The sequence below is a fragment of the Harmonia axyridis genome, chromosome 6, assembly GCF_914767665.1.
Source record: "Harmonia axyridis chromosome 6, icHarAxyr1.1, whole genome shotgun sequence".
In the NCBI taxonomy this organism is placed as follows: Eukaryota; Metazoa; Arthropoda; class Insecta; order Coleoptera; family Coccinellidae; genus Harmonia; species Harmonia axyridis.
Genome location: NC_059506.1, coordinates 2,893,431 through 2,911,765, shown reverse-complemented (window position 1 = coordinate 2,911,765; position 18,335 = coordinate 2,893,431). Strand labels below are relative to the sequence as shown.

The following is an 18,335-nucleotide window of genomic DNA, read 5'->3' as shown; positions in this document are numbered from 1 at the left end:
ACAAAAATAGATGGTAGTGTTTGTCGAAGAAATACCGACAAGCTTGATCTGAATGCAACACCTTTGAACATAGTCATATTTATATTTTTTCCTACTTTAAATTAAAGTTTTGTTGATCTTGTCATTATTTTAGGATTAGTATGCAAATTCTAAGGAAGGTTAGCAATTTTTAAAATTTTTCCAGGTTTCTCGGCATCGCTCGTTGCAAGGCGTATACATGAGAACTGAATTGTGATATTTCGAATTATTTCACCTGGTGCCCCAATTTTTTTTTTTTTGGATATTTTTGGGAGTCCCTACAGACCTTGCGCCCGTGGCAAGTGCCACCTTTGGCACGCCCTAGATACGGCTCTGATTATGATGCAAATGCATATTTATCCAAAGCCTAGTTACAATTGCTAAGTTATATATTATGTGATTTTTGCCAACCGATAATGGAAAAAAAATTATATTTTGAAGATGTTGTTATAAGATATTTAATAATTATTACGCTTAGCTGCCTTTATTCTACATAATATGTCTGTTTAGTCAAGTCAATATGTGTTTTTTACAGGAAAGGTTTTGGAGTTGTATTGATTTCTTCAATATAATATGTTTTTTCTGGTTGATGAATCCGAATCTGTGGTTTGAAATCGAAATTTCGTGATAGAACATTTTGAAAAAATGCAGTAAAATTTTAAAAAAATGTCAATTTTTGGCAGTGTTTTGCATGTAACTCTTAATATATCAATTTTTATTCTCAATTCGTGAATGACCTTGCGATACAAATTTCTCTCATTAAGGTTTTTTGTCCGATAAACCATTAAAAATTAACGTATTTTCTCTAATTCTGTGGTTATTCCGTTCATTCTTCCACATCCTGTAGAACAAAATCGTGCGAGAATATATCAGAAACGCACAGTTTTCATGGTTATATTTTATTATTATATGTTGGTACTCCGAACTTTCCGCCACGGCTTTATCTGTCAATTCATCAAATTGCCTTAAAGAAATCAGTTCTGCCAACCAACATTTTTCAATGCAAAAATCATTAAATGATATTTATGGAAATATTTCATTGATTTCAATAAAAATGCAATGAATTAGAGAAAATAATGTATAATACTCGTACAGAATGCTCATTCTACCACTCGTTCATTCCAAAACTCGCCACTTCGTGGCTCGTTTTTGAATTTTGAACTCGTGGAAGAATACGAATGCCTTCTGCACTTGTATTATAAATAACTATTATCTGCCTGTACAAAGAGCTACTTTTTCTACTCCAAAACTTTATTATTAATAACATATATTCTACTCAATCATTTCTTCTTTCAATACAATCCAGATTAAACTATGAAGCCATCATGAGTCTAGAAAAAAAGCATTTTCACTTTTTGAGTTTGCGTTTATTTCTTTGTATATGGATTTCAATGAATATATTGTGGAAATGATATTGTAATGGTATTCATGCAATAGAGTACTCGAATTAAAATATTTTTATAGGAAGGTAATTCACGAAAAATGGATATTTTCCGAGTTATATGCAAAAAAAAAACGCCGAAAATGGATATTTTTACCTTTTTTTTGCATTTTTTCAGTTTTCTTTCACGAAAATTTGATGGTATGCTCCAGATTCGGATTCAGACCCTCAAAAAACATACAAAATCGCAGAAATCAAAACTACCCCTATTCTTTCCCGTAAGGGACCCTTGTGATGAACACAAATTGACTGAAAAAGTTCATCTAGCTATAGTGTGAAATATAAATTGATCGGATTGCGTTGACCTTCATTTGATGGAAATGTATTGTGTACTAAATTACATACAGGGTGGCCATTTGAAAACGAAACAGACGAGATTACAGACGAAATAAAGTTTTTCGATAGAAATGCTCAGACAGGTCGATTTCTGTTTCGAGGGGGACAACTTAAGATGTAGGTTACGGACGCATAGCGCTTCAACCCTTGCTACTACAACCCCCACCCCCAATTTTTGAATAGGGAAGATGGGGTGAGTGATACCTCAATTTAAAGGTATTTTTATACTGATTTCAGCACAGTAATTGTTTTTTCATTTTATGCATTAGTTCTCGAAATATTCATGCGTTAGTTAGTTAGGAAGGAAGCCACAGTCATGGTTGTTTTGAAGCTCAAAATGTCGATTTTTCACAAAACACTACAAGTGCCATGAAAACACCACTTCATTTTCAAATACTTAGTTAAGAATATTTCGAGAACTAATGCATAAAATGAAAAAACAATTACTGTGCTGAAATTAGTATAAAAATACCTTTCAAATGAGGTATCACTCACCCCATCTTCCCTATTCAAAATTTGGGGGTGAGGGTTGTAGTCGCAAGGGTTGAAGCGCTATGCGTCCGTAACCTACATCTTAAGTTGTCCCCCTCGAAACAGAAATCGACCTGTCCGAGCATTTCTATCGAAAAACTTTATTTCGTCTGTAATCTCGTCTGTTTCGTTTTCAAATGGCCACCCTGTACATCTAGATTGAACAGGGTGGGCCAAATTCGACACTTTCGGAGGTAAACTCATATTTCTATACTAGATATAGACGAAAACTGATGTCGGTGTCTGAGGGCCAATTTTCATGAGAAACTCATTGGCGAAAACCGGAATTCCATAGCTATAACCGTTATAAAAATTTTTTTTTCAAAAATCACTTCATATTGTGTTTCTACATATTTCGATAGTTTAAAATAACCATTCCAAAAATATAGCATACTTGATATTTTTCGGTCAGGTTTGGGATATTGAATTTTCAAATTTTCTTTATGTTGCGAATTAAACAGAACTTGAGTGTTGCAATGAATATTTGACATTTCGCATTCTCCAAATATCATCCAATGGATAAAATTTGAAAATTAAATACTTGAAGCTCTATCGAAAAATGTAGAAATACAAAGAGTGTAACATTTGGAATAATTTTCATAGCGGTATCTCATGGAATATTCGTTTGCGGAAAATTCAACTAGTGCCATTAAATTCTTCGTAAAAATTTGTTTCAAGAAAGAAAAAATTTCAACCGAACAAAGTTACAGCTATTTATCGAAAATGAATACCTTCGAAAAACTTTCGGTAACTATGGTAACGGTGATAGCTGAGGAGTTTCTCTTGAAAATCAGCCCTCAGGGAAAGGCATCGGTTTTCGTCAATTTAGTATAGAAATAGGACTTCCTCTACAAAAGTATCCAATTTGGCATTTATTTTTCAATACGGGAATGTGTATAGTAAAGTATACTTAAACATTATTAATATTGATTGCTATTTTTATAATTCAAACATAACTAGTTTTTTTTTTTACATTGAAACCCCTTCAAATGTTCTCAAACAAATTTCTTTTCCCGGTGTAATAAATTCCTCATTATTTTGTTATCGAATGAAACGTGAACTGAAGCATGGAATTAATATCACTAAAAAGAAAGTTTGATGGAATTGTGCTCACGTTTGAAAACCCCAATGAAACTTTCAAAAATTCTCACTCGACAAAATAGGCGGGCTAAAAAGTGAAAAATTTGTTTTTTTAATCATTGTTCCTTTTGTGTATCATGAATACATAACGCCAAGTTTCTAACACATGATCTGATTTATTATTTTCAATAATATTGGTTTATTTTCGCCGACTCCAAAACTTCAATGGAAAACACGGTAAATTTGGTACCGTGGTTAATTATTTAATCTTATTTAATAGAATATTGAAAATAGATCTTTTCAAAAAAGGTAATTCGATTGATTTCAATCTGTTCTGCATAAATTGTGTGATGCTTCTGAAATAATATTATCTGCGTTGAATATTCATGTCTACAGTAGGTACATACGAATAGAAAATATTGTGATGAATAAGTATAAATCTATAATTTTGTCCAGACAAAAAATATAGTTACATCTCATAAAGTGTTTTCCAATAAGAGGTTTCATTTTGATATTTGAAAATAAACGACTATATTTTGACATAAATTCATTGCTGCTTATGTCATTGCAAAAAGAAAGGTATGCCTAGCCTATTGTCCTAGCAGCTCAAATTTTTCCACCATTACCACAATTTTTTATTGCCAGCCGAGAAAAAGTTTCACGACGGCTCAAAAGTGCCTGCTAAATATTCATCATTTTTGTAGTAAATTTTAACAATGTCAGTGCGTTGTTGACGCATGTATCGTTCCATTTTTAGTAATGAAATTTTTATTTGTCAAATGTCAAAAGATGACAGCTTCAAACAAAAGTGACAGCTGCCCAGATAGCGCTATTCGTAATGAAACATCTTATTAGAAAACAATTTAAAAGGGAAAGTAATAAAAAAAATATACAGGGTGAGTCTTTGACTTGTACATATATTTTAACCGAAGGTTCCTGAGGTAAAAAAAAATACTTTTTTCATTTACCATTTTTTCCGATTCGGCCCTGTTAAAAAGATATAGCCATTTTAAATTTTCAAAATGAGCTATTTCACCCCTGAAAACCGGAACACTGAAGTTTTCTCAAGCATAAGATATACCTTTTGAACCTTGGAAATAAACTACTAAATTAGAAAAACCATCATAAACTCACGTTTAACATTCCATTTGTTGAACAAAGTAGTGTTTATAATAAAATAAATGAGTTATTCCAATTCCGTTGACGCTAAAGATCAAATATTCTTCGCTTGATTTCTATTTCATTTTCGATAATTATAACGAATTGAGCTCGCTCAATACCTCCTAGGAGGTATTGGCTCGCTACCACCCATATTAGCTCTGATACTCATATCCATTCATTCATTATATTTCATTTATATGATATCGTTGTTTACAAGAATTGCCATTTAACCTTAAAATCTCAAATAAATAATATTCATCTATGAAAGTTCTAACGCAGACAGAAAAAGAATGTTGATTTTAGTGAAGTATCTTCTTATTATCAGAGCTGTGCCAAAGCTGAGTAATTTTTAATCAAATCGAGGAGTTGAGGTGAGCTTATTCACTTTTACAACTTCATTTTCAAACTAAGTTGGCTAGTACTTCAATTCTAAAATTTGAGACATGACATCATAGTAGATATTCATTTCTGTGGTTTTTTTTCCACAACAGAACAGAGTTGCATTCAGCCAAAGTACCCAATTTTTTGAATTTCACAGATAATTTTTTTTTTTTAAGATCAAGTTATTCGAAAACGGCGCTTTGTACGAGAAAACATGAAGAATACTTTTATTTTTCAAATTAGCCAAATATTCTTCAATGAACGTTCAAAATACTCTTAAGAGTTGGTTTCTTCGAATTTCTGGTATTTTATGGGATGTAATGTTCATAATAAAGAAACAGAAGAATGTGTATGGAATCTTGTGTTCGGATAAGATGTATCACATCAAAAAAAAGCTATATTTCAAAAATCATTTCCTTCGATACAACCATTTACGAGATAAAGCCGAAAATCATATTTTTTTAACGATTTTCAACAGCCTGTATCTTTTTAACCGGGCCGAATCGGAAAAAATGGTAAAGGTAAAAAGTGTTCCATTTGACCTCAGGAATCTTGGGTTAAAATATATGTACAAGTAAAAGACTCACCTTGTATAATAGTGGCAGTGTTGAAATTTGTTGATTTTTCGCCTTCAAAAATCATTGGAGGTATCTCAAAAACTACATAACTGCCATTTTTTAGAACCAACCAACTACAACAAGAATATGGTAGTAAAATTCCCGTGTTTTTTCGTGTTATTATTATTGTTTGTGAGTTTGATGTTTCTGCCATTTTCGATTCAACTCCTGATTCGATTTCTTTGTGCATACCGCTTTCTCTTTTTCTTCCTCTTCATCAGCCACCAGCTGTCCACTCCTGGACATAGACCTCGCCAAGTTCTCTCCATCTGTCGCGGTTTTCCGCCTCTTTGAATTGTTTCTGCCGGAAAGACCAAATGGCTAATCAGTCTATTTTCTAACTCTTGAATTATTGAATTTGAGAGCACAATCATGTTTGGACACTACCCTTATCTTTCACCGTAGAATCCAAGGAAAAAAACAAAAAAATAGGGTTCTAATTTGAAAATCGAAAGTTACGATCAAATTTTGTTCACAATTTTTGGCACAATATTTTAAACACCCTGTGATGATATTTGTCAAATTCAAGATATGTACGATATCCCAACATCATTCTAGTTTGAGAAAGTGAATGGAGTATACGCATAGAATATTCACAGTAAAAATAAATCACGTAATAGTGACTATGGAAATTCTCTCTTTTTTCTTAATATTTTGAGAATTATAAGGACTTACGCAATAATTGTAGAAAAGAGTAATTGAAAATGGAAATCTTGATAATATCTTAGACATAAAATGAAAAAAAAAATTTTTTTGAGATTTTTTTTCAATTCTTGTATAACCGGAAGTGCCGGAACTTCGAAAATATTTTAACTGAATAGGGCATCATGAACAATGTCATATTCCGAATTTTCAGATTCCAAATCGGCCCCGTTCTCCAGAAACGTCTAATACGCCGTCGAACTTTAAACTCCCTGTATATCGGGTGTCCCAAACTCGATGGCCTATTAGACGTTTCTGGAAAACTAATCATAATTTTGAGCTGAAAATTTGCATATTAGGGTTTGAGACAATGATCTTTCTCCCTAAAATATTTTCAGATCTCTACAGCTTCCGGTTATACCGGAAACAGACTACTACTTCCTTATTTCAAATGGTACACCCAGTATATTATTGCATCATTAGATAGCTTTTTTGATGGCAATTTCGGCAATATGCTATACCTTGGGTAAAAATTCAACGGTTCATGAGTTATTGGGATTCTTATGAAAAAAAAGGTGGCGATGGGGACTCACATTTTTTTGAATATTTCAGCAGAAAAAGCCTTTTTCGAAAAAAATTCGTTTTGTTTCGTTTACGCAAATACGTAGTATTATAAGATTGTTTTCGGCTTGGACCAAAAATGTACAGGGTGTTTATAAGAGGATCATGAACTTGGACAACTCAAATTCATCAAAACTCAAGATTTTAAAATTAGAACCTATATTTTTTATTATTTCAGTCGATTCTACTTTCAAAAATAGTGGGGGTTACTTCAGAAGACCCTATACCTAAAATGAATACTTCAAGAGTTATGGGGGAAGAACTTCAAATGAGGAAAAACCGCTATTTATAACTGTGGGAATAACTGTCTGTTTCTTCCGTAAAACACAGAAAAAAAATAAAATTCGATGTTTGGATAACTGAATTTCACATTTCATGAATTTTAATTAATTTTTCGTTGGTATTGTTGAGAAATCCATAAACCAATACAATTTTCAATTACGAATAATTCATTACAATTCTTGATATGTCAAATTTAGTTATGGAAACATCGAATTTTATTTTCTTTCTGTGTTTTATGGAAGTAACAGACAGTTATTACCACAATTATAAATAGCGGTTTTTCCTCATTTGAAGTTCTTCCCCGATAACTCTTGAGGTATTCATTTTAGGGATAGGGTTTGCTGAAGTAACCCCCACTATTTTTGTACGTAGAATCGACTGGAATAATAAAAAATATAGGTTCTTATCTGAAAATCTTGAGTTTTGATGAATTTGAGTTGTCCAAGTTCATGATCCTCTTTTAAACACCCTGTACATTTTTGGTCCAAGCCGAAAACCGTCTTATAATACTACGTATTTGCGTAAAATAAACAAACCAAATTTTTTTCGAAAGCATCTTTTTCTGCTGAAATATTAAAAAAAATGTGAGTCCTCATCGCCACCTTTTTTTTTCATAAGAATCCCAATAACTCATGGACCGTTGAATTTTACCCCAAGGTATGGCATATTGCCGAAATTGCCATCAAAAAAGCTATCTAATGATGCAATAATATACTGGGTGTGCCATTTGAAATGAGGAAGTTGTAGTCTGTTTCCGGTATAACCGGAAGTTGTAGAGATCAGAAAATATTTTAGGGAGAAAGATCATTGTCTCAAACCCCAATATGCAAATTTTCAGCTCAAAATTATGATTAGTTTTCCAGAAACGTCTAATAGGCCATCGAATTTGGGACACCCGATATACCAAAGCAGGAGAAAACATTTTATACTTCAGAAATGACAGGAACCTATGTGATCGCTTCGTTAATATGCTCCTATCGCCGAAGAACGTCCCTATTTTAATTCAATTATTTTCAATAATGAGCTCTTTAAGAGGAAACACCACCACGTGACTGCTCAGTTCAAAATAAAATTAGAGATATTTATTCTCAAAAATCGCATAATTTCTAAACAATAATCTACATTGTATTAATTCAATATTTTCAATTCGCGAATGAAAAAAATTTATGCTTTTGGTAACTTTTCGTTTATATAAAAAGAATAGATGATTTGGTATCCCAGCAGAGAACTGGCGAGTTTTCTTCAAAAAAAAAAAAACCCTTAAAAATCAAAAGAGGGAAAAATCTAATTTCGTGAAAATTTATAAAACTCCTTTCAACGAGAATTGGTACTAATGTAGGTAATATTACTAAATTTTACTGATCATTAAATTTTTCTGGCAACTCCGCATATTATTTTTTCCCTCATCCTTCTGGGCAAATTATGACATCACGAGAATGTCACGTGGTTGTGTTTCCTCTTGTAGTCGTTGAAAAATATTCGTCTACTTCTAAATTTTTTAGTTTCACTTTATGAAACGTCCACCGTATGTCGTTCAGATATTTTCACAGAATTGACAGAATCCTTTTCCATGAAATTGGCTCAAAAGTCAAGTATTTAACCCTGAAATTCGATGTTATACGACCATCATACATGATGGTGAGGTGAACATATATTTTTCGTCGAGCCTGAGCATTAGTTTCGAACAATTTTTTGGAGTTTTAATTTGAACGAATAAGCACGGTTTACAACCCTGCAGATGGATATTTATTAAGAATTTTCAATCTGGATTTATGATATTTTTCTTACGAGCTAAGGTGAACAGATGAACAATAAATGCATACTAAATTGAAATTTATTATTATAATTAAAGTGAATATTTTGTAGTGATCAGTTCTCGTTTTATTCACCATTTCGATTGAATTATTTTTCAATGATATATCTGGACAGGAGTTATGGTCCACATTTTCCTGGTCACTTGATCATCTGAAAACAAGGATGATTGATGAAAATTTTCAAATATTCGGTTCTCTCAATGTTATATACCTTCACCATGAATTCTATTGTTTTTGTTAGTTTCATCTTTGAATTATAAAAGTTACGTTTTTATACAGGTACCCTAGAAGAGATCCTGAACCCCAAATCCACAGAAAATCTCGTCAGAGACCACCATTTCTTCAAGATAGAAAAGTACTGCGAAACCTAAGAACAGCAGAGAGCGAGTGTGGTAAAAATGTCTCTAGTCAACCAACAAGCTCCTCCGATAGCAATCATAAAGCTGAAAATCGAGATAAGGAGACTGAATCCAAAAAATCGGAAGGTTCTGATTCTTCTGGTGTCAGCATGGACTTGGGGACCGATGAGGAAGAAGAGAATCTGTTAAAGGAGATGGGCTCTAATAATTTAGATTCGACAAATTCACAGGAACAAAGTTCAAACAGTAAAAGTGATGAACCCAAACCAGATAGCACACCATCAAAAATAAATAAGGATGTTAATCCAACGACCAGTACTAGTAGTAGTAGCAGCAGCATCAGCAATAACACTACTTTAACAAATTCTCTTCCAGTTCCTCCGAAACAGACCGATACGGTACAAACATCTGACTTAATCAAGCCTACTACAACAGGCAAAGATCCACGGTTGCAAAAAAGAAGCCGGTCTTCTGAAGTGTATCCAGACAATAAAAATTCCGACCAAAACGAAAATATCACAACAAAATTGGTAGATCCACGTAGACAGCCAATGGGCACTATGTCGAGATCAGTCCCTCTCGAGCTGAAATTACCACAATTTTGTAAAACAAAATTATCGTTAGAGTGCAATAATAAGAAAGTGAGTTTCAAAAAACCTGCGAATCATATTGCTCCGAAGATTTCGAAGAAAGGGGGTCATATAAATGATAAGAAATTAGTTTGCATCAAAAATCGTGTGGAATTGAAAAAATACAATAAGCCGGACTTGGAGAAATATTGTTGTCATGTTCGTATTCAGAAAGAACATAACTCATTTCAAGAACTTTCCGAGTTGAGTATAGAATCTCTGATAGACACCAGGAAATCGTACTTGGAAAGTAAGAAAGAAGACGAACAGCCAGCGGAATCAAAAATTGACGCTTCAACACAAGGAAGGCAACATACTAAAGAAAATAAGACTTCTACAGTTGAAGGAGAGGTACGAAAACATGTCAAATCTTCATCGACTAAAGTCAATTCTAAGCATAGAATTGTTGCTGGAAAAGATAAAGTTGATCAATTGCACACTATTAAAGAGACCAAAGAAAATATTGGAAAACAGAAAGATAAAGTAGCTTCTGTATCTTCAAAGAGTAGTTCTGAACGTCATTCAAGTACAGGATTAAAGCGTAAAATTTCAGAATCTCCCTCTGACGGTACAGCGACAAAAAAAAATATTCACAAGGAGAAATCATCTTCGGTCGGGAAGGTCAATCCCAAACGTCCAAGACTAATGGAGAACAAAGATAAGTTTTGCAAAAAGCTTGTGAAATCTACAGCTACCAAAGATAAAAAAATAGACAAAAACACATCACATAATACCATTACGTATATAGTGCAGTCGACGGTATCTCACAGCACTTCCAACCATTCGACGATCGCTTGTACATCCATCGTCCCAAAAGGCAAATCTCTTCCTATGATAGTTGATGACGATTCAGAATACAATATAACTGAAGAAAATTGCGTACCACCGATCCCCGAAAGGAGTTCAACCCCATGCCTGGATGAGAGGGACGATACTGCCGAAAAGGAATATTCATTGCATATTCCAGAAGGTTCAATTGATAGTTCTGACAGCTTGATAAAAGCTCTGGATGAAACAATCGAGGATATCAACGTCAGTATTTCTTCGCTGTCTAAAATGAAACAGAAAGACACTGGAACTGAAAAACAGACCAGTTCTCTTATTCATGAAGATTATAGTCCTAGGCCCGGGGTCCTTGAGTGTTCATCAGAATCCGCAGCCTTACCGAATGAATCTATAATCCCAACGCAAGAAACGATTGATAAACAGAATAGTGAAGACTGCCCTGCAAACATACGCAGTGAATCGATCATTTCATCTCCTAAAAACAATGAAGTACAGCTACACCAGAAAGGCAATGCAACTGATAAACAGAACATTGAAGACTGTTCATCACAATCTCTAAACATACACAGCGAATCGATGACTTATCCTTCGAATCAAAATCAGAAAAACAATGCCACTCATGAACAGACCAGAGCCGACTGTTCAACAGGATCTTCGGACATACAGGACGAATCGATAATTTCATCTCTTGACGATCAAAACATTTCAGCAGAGCTGCTGATGAAAGGCAATGCAACTGATGAACAAACTAGTGCTAATAGTTCAGTCGAATCTGTGCTGATACATAACGATTTGATAATTTCATCTCCTATAAATCAAGAGAATGTGGTAGAGCTGCACCAGAAAGACAATGAACGAAGTTCAGAACCTCTTGGAATATCCCATGAATCTTCAAATTCATCTCCTAAAGATCAGAAAGTGGTAGAGGGCTGCCAGAAGGCCAAGAGTACTATTGGAAAGACTAGTGCTGTTTGTACAGTAGAACCTGTAGGAATATCTACCCAATTTATATCTCCTGAAGATGAGAACAATGCGGCAGAGCTGTTCCAGAAAAGCAATGAGACTGATGAACTTTCGGCCTGTTCAGAAGAATATCTAGGAGTATCCCAAGAATCTATAAATTCATCTCCTAAAAATAACAGCGGTTTGCACAATGATGAACAGATCAATGCTCAAGATGACAATTGTGAATTTGATTCACCACAAAGTGAAGGAAACAGGAATATTGATGATGATATTTTCTCTAGGGAAGTCAGTGAACTTTTAGGGAATGACGAAGATGAAATTCTTCTAGATGTAAGAGTTATCGAAAACCCTGAAATTAAAAAAGAAGCGGACGAAGTGGCTTGTGATTTCCATTTTGATATGCTCCAAGGTCATATTGAGGTCAAAACAGAAGTTAACGATGAAGCACTTCGCGATGTGCAAAGTTTAGAGAGAACAGATAGCGTAACAAATGAACCTGTAGTAAACACAAAAACAACAACGCCTGCAGAAATTTCTGTAATCCCATCCTTGGAACCACAGACCGTTGACAAAACTGTTGATATAAACGTAGAAGAAACACTAAATAATATTGAAGAATTGAAGAAAATGCTCAGTAAAAATTCTACAATAGAACGTAAGGATAATTCTAGTATTGGACCACAAAGTTATGGATGTTCTATGAATCCTAGTGGCGATGGGTCGGAGACCCCAAACGTAATGATTCCAACTGTCATTCAAATGAGCCCAAACAGTGAAGCGATCCAATCGAATGAACCTGAAGCTACTGTTGTTACCAATCAATCAAATGTTTCAACAATAAATCCTATCAGTCCGAATGACAGTGGTGTAAGCGCGAACCAACAAAAATCATCAGAATCAAATGATATGACCAAGGAAACATCAGTTGTCCCTGAGATTGAAAAGCATCCAACCCTAACTTGCCCAGTTGTAAGTGGAGATCCAGTGAATAGTTGCCCAAATGCTGGATGTTCTTTCATGCCAACAAGACGTCTCTTGCCTCAAATGTATAACCTGTCCAATGCCAGAGATCGTAAAAGCCAAAGGGAAATAAATCATAGTTTTTTAGACTATGCCTTCAATTTAATGAAAGAGTATATGTTGATGGAAAAATCATACTGCGATACTGGAGACAAACTGAAATCACTGAATAAATATTACAATGTTGAAGTTGATATCTGTAATCTTAATTATACTATACGTAGAACCAAAATGATATACGGAGACATGCTTCTGTGTAGTTTGAGAACCTTAAGGCTACACCCTCAACGAATAGATGCTTTCGTGTTGTACTTCATGGAATATTTGAAGAGATTGATCGTAGATGTGGAGAAGAAACCTTTGATGACCATATATTTGTTGGATTTAATTATGGTCCACCAGGAGGAATATGAAAAGTGTGAATTTTTGAGGAATTTCAAGCAAAATGTTGAAAATGAATATTACACTGAGCAAAATCTTGGTAAGTCTTCTTCTTTCTCTGGTAGTTCCAAAAAAAATCTGATGGTGACTTTCAATATGAATATCCTTCAGAAACATACATTCCCGATGTAGATTTGTTCCAAGTTATAAGTGATACCATCAGTTTATTTTTGGAACTGAATTCTGTTATTATTATTCTATTTTCAAAATATATGTTTCTGTGGAGTGTATTCTGATTAATAACTGACGTTAATCCCCGACCTGTCAAAAATAAGAATTTTGACTGGTTTGTAGGTAGTCATTATAACCGATTGTTGAATTCTCTTTCTACGCGAATATCATCACTTGTTCGGTTATTTACAGTTTGGAAACGACATAATTAAAAAGGAACATACCTATTCATCGATTTTCTTGGCAGTTTTAAGTTGAACCATAGCTTACATCATCTCAGGAAGTCATCTACAGGAGATGATGAGAAAACCGTATACAAGGAAATATCAAACCATCTCATTTGAGAAAAAAGTCGGTAAGATAAAAAAAGGAATTTATTTCTTTTCGTAAACGCTGTCATGAACTGGCCTCAGTTCTAGAATGACAAACATGCAGCAACAAGCTTGAATTCATAGTGATCTATGCCTGTGACAAACGAAATCAAAAGATTATATGAATAGAACAATGGAAGATAGTGCATATAAGGTTCTCTTGAAAAGACTACTAGAAATTGAACCAATAATATCAAAAACTATTCTTCATTAACCGTTCATTCATGCTGACATGTTTGACACACAAGATTCAAGAAGTCTGGTCTGTGTGTGAATCATCAATGACATGCATGGATGTCAGATGTGTTGGTCATACCTTTCAAGCATGTATGCCAGTTTGTGAACGCCGGACCTTTCTGTAGCTGGGGAATACATCTAAGAGCATTTGTGATGAGTGATATGCAGTTACAGAATCCACGAAATATGACAACAATAAAACTGACCTAGTTGATACCAGATAGTAAAAAGGAGCTCTTTTATTCATGTTGTGGATGATCATATACACTTAATTGTTGGATCTCGTTCTTATTTATGCCTCTTGTTTTGAACAGCTTCTCGTTCTTGTTTTTATCATTTCATTATTTGTAAGTTAGATGACTTGGTCATTCACTATATCAAGATGAAACTGAAGTCGATGAATATATTTCAGCACGGTATTTTGTCTATACCGTTTGAGCAACGAGTTAAAAAATATGTAATCTATGTTTTACGCTAGAGACTATCGATTCATTTGAGATTTTCACTATTATTCATTTTAAATAGTTCGTCATGGCGGAAAGTGCTTTTTTTATTAATTTTTCGGGGATGGGAAAAAATCAGATGACTTTTTTATTGAAGAATAAATGTATGCATGATATAACCAACGCAAAAAACATTTCGTGTTTTTTATGAATTTTCACATAAGACTATTATACAAAAAATCTTGTGAAAAGCTGAATATTCATTCTTATAAAATTAAAATAGAGACGTAAAAACGTATTTGCATTTTTGAATATGGTAGAAAGAATGGCAAATCAGAGGAACGTTTGAGAGGAATAGTAACTTTGGAAGATCACGAAAATATCACGTAGTATAAACTCCTCTTGAAAGAAGTTGATTTCACTAAGGTCCGTGCTTCCCTGGGAAAGGCTGAAGCCTTATTTCGAGTTGGAAGGCTAGGTTAAAATTCGTCAAATCAATCAAAGAACCTCAGTAATTTTATTATAAGCGCCAAGTTACAGGAATTTAAGAAGATTTTTTTGGCGATTAATTAACTCTTAAAATAGTCGTAACACTAACTGAATTCCTTCATTCAAAACATTCCAAAATAAAAAAAATAACCAAACATACCACTGCATTAACACTTATTCAGCTGTTTTTTTCTGTATCTGTATGCTAAAATCGGCCGAAGGGTTAAAGAAAAAAAAACTACTAACTTCGTTGAGGTATTATCCGTTCCTCTAATTTTGCTGTTGCATATATATGTATTCTTGATGGCTCATAATGAAATAATTAAAAAATTGAATCCCTTATGAAACACTGAGGTTAGGTTAGGTTAGGTTCCTCTTATTTTGCAGTTGCATATATATGTATTCTTGATGGCTCATAAAATAATTGAAAAATTGAATCCCTTCTGAAACACTGAGGTTAAATCTTTTCAGACTTTAAGCCTGTTAATAGGAGAATAAGTTCACAAATCCTGAAAAACTGAGTTTTCCTCTCATCGCTTTTCCTTTCACATGCTTCCTTTGCTTGCATGGTACGGCAAGGAAAACTAATAACGTATTTTTCGGAATCTGCACACAATTCGCAGATTGGTACAATTTTAACAAAAAACTTTCATTTACAAACCCCTCATCTATTTGCTTGAGACTTTTTTCGTTTGATGTACATTTTATTTCATTGATCTCCGATTATTTTCCAGGTTACATGACAATGAGTCAATACGGAGTTCTGAAGAGTCAAATTTGCCACTATATACGTATATTACAAAATAATAGGCAAATAGAAAATAAACAAAAGGCTTCAAGATCAACAGAAACAGCCATCAAGAATCCCCCACCTCCAAATGTATGTATTTTTAACGAATCGAATGCAGTAAGGACGGCAGTTGGCATGAGGAACAACCAGTACAGTGCCATGAAGAACAACCAGAATAGTGCCATGACCAACATCCAGCCCAGTGCCATGAGGAACAGCCAGCACAGTCCCACGATTAACAGCCAGCACATTGCCATGACTAACAGCCAGCACAGTGCCATGACTAACAGCCAGCACAGTGCCATGACTAACAGCCAGCACAGTGCCATGAAGAACAGCCAGTACAGTGCTATGACGAACAGCCAGCACAGTTCCATGAGGAACAGCCAGAACAGTCCCATGACGAACAGCCAGCACATTGCCACAACAAACAGCCAGTACAGTGCTATGACGAACAGCCAGCACAGTGCCATGAGGAAGAGCCAGAACAGTCCCATGACGAACAGCCAGCACAGTTCTACGACTAACAGCCAGCACATTGCCACAACAAACAGTCAGCACAGTGCCATTACAAACAGCCAGCACAGTGCCTTGAAGAACAGCCAGTACAGTGTCATGACGAATAGCCAGCATAGTGCCATGACTAAGGATATGAATCAGCATGCGATGAACACAGTCAGCAACAGCAGAGTCTCAAGACCAAATTCAGGCTCGAATGATAATACAATGAATAAGCCTCAAAATATCACAAACGTATGTCGGACATTACAGAAGTCAACTTCAAACACCTCTGGTGGTAGTTCTATGGTACGTGGGAACTTACGGAGATCCATTTCAAACCCACAAGCATCTTATGGAAATATGACTGTTCCTCAACCATACTTGCAAACACAACTTTTGTATGCACCGAATGTAATGTCATATCAAGGACAGAGTGTTCTGGGTATACAATCACACTCACTAGGACAGAATGCCCAAACCGGAGATGTAAATGTCACCATCTCAACCCAATTGAACCCGAATTATAGTGGATATCAATCACACTCTATTCCATCGCAAAGTGCAGTGCTGAAACGCGCCAACAGCCAGGATAAGAACCGCGATGAACCCGAAGGAAAAAGAAGGAAACCCACACCTACGTTTAGAATCATCGAAAAGAATAAAATAACTGTTAATCCGAACGCCAGAAATACACCGAATATTCTTCAGAACATTCTACAGAACACATCCAGCACGCTGCAAATCATCAACAAGAATGGTGTATATGAGTCGCATACTTTAAATGCCGGGTTTGGGTCTGCAGCTGTACAAAATGTCGTCTCCAATTCTGTGACTTGTTGCGTCACACAACCAACAGCCAGTTCTGGAGGAGTGTGTTTTTCTGTCATTCCAAATACTACTGTAGTTGGCAACCAAGACGTGTCATCGGCAAAAAGTCGTCCACCACCTCCTGCGTATAATGTAGACATGCGACAACCCAGACCTGCAATATACACTCCTGACAATAGATGTTGTTCACCTTCAACGCATAAAAATGACAGTCAACATTCCCGACCTCCAACAACCAATCCTGACATTCGTACCACACCACCAGTAACTAATTCTGACATTCCATATCATACGCCTCCGGAGCCTGAACATATCGTCATTCCATACCCTACTCCGCCTGAGTCTGAACGTATTCCAAATCCCACACCTCCAATGTCATTTGCCGTAAATCCAAATGATATGTCACTTCAATCGAATCCGGAACCACCTTCTGAGAACGTGGAGCTGAAACAATCTAGACCCTCAACTCCATCAGAAGAGACCGAGACAAAGCCTTTTGTTTCACCCATTACCATGAACTTCCCTTCAGAAATAATCGATTTGACATATTTTGATGATGAACCCATCATCAAGGAAGAACCTTCCGAGGAGTGCGAATCTGCTCAGTCACAGGATGAGATACGCAGTGTAAGTGAATACTTTTCTAGGACTACTATGGCATATCGTTAAGTATATTACCAATCACTTGCATTCAAAACAGAAGATTCTGCATGTTATGCATTCTAACAGTTCGAACTGTGCAGAATGATTCTGCTCAATTGACATCAATTGACTGCCATGTTCTCGAGATTTAACGATATTGATTTTTTTATTCTTTCAAGCTTCAAACGATCTCATTCATGCGTATCTCAGATTCACACTGATTTCATGGTTATATTTTATTAATATGTGTTGGTACTCTCACGGATTTGTCTGTTATCTGTCACATTTGGCATACAGAAATCTGTTCTGCCCACATTTTCCAATTCAAAAATCTTCTTCTTCTTCTGTAGCTCTACAACCCTGGATGGGTTTTGGCTGACCGGAAATACAAAAATCACTAAATGATATTTATGGAAATATATATTACATTAATTTTAATTCAATAAAAATTCAGCGAATTGGAGAAAATAGTGCATGTAAAGGGTGTTTTTTTTAGAGCTATAGAATTTTAAATTGCAATAAAACAGCGGTGGATTATTCGATTGACATTAATTTTATTTATCCGCAAGATAGTCTTGTGGCATTACATTTCAAATATGATTTCTGGCATATGACCGCCACGGCTGGCTCGGATGTAGTTCAATCTGGACGTCCAATTTTCGATGACTTTTTCCAACATTTGTGGCCGTATATCGGCAATAACACGGCGAATGTTGTCTTCCAAATGGTCAAGGGTTT

The 18,335-nt window shown here is 35.0% G+C and overlaps 1 protein-coding gene across 6 annotated transcripts in view; it reads left to right on the top strand.

The window, feature by feature from the left end:
* Positions 1 to 18,335, top strand: part of LOC123682589 — a 143,958-nt gene that overhangs the window by 123,885 nt on the left and 1,738 nt on the right. For all 6 annotated transcript variants that reach the window (XM_045621303.1, XM_045621301.1, XM_045621305.1 and 3 more), the window contains 2 exons: positions 9,204 to 13,165; positions 15,571 to 17,582. In XM_045621303.1, coding sequence (XP_045477259.1) covers positions 9,204 to 13,165; positions 15,571 to 17,582 — 5,974 coding nt within the window. The remainder of the gene's footprint in view (positions 1 to 9,203; positions 13,166 to 15,570; positions 17,583 to 18,335) is intronic.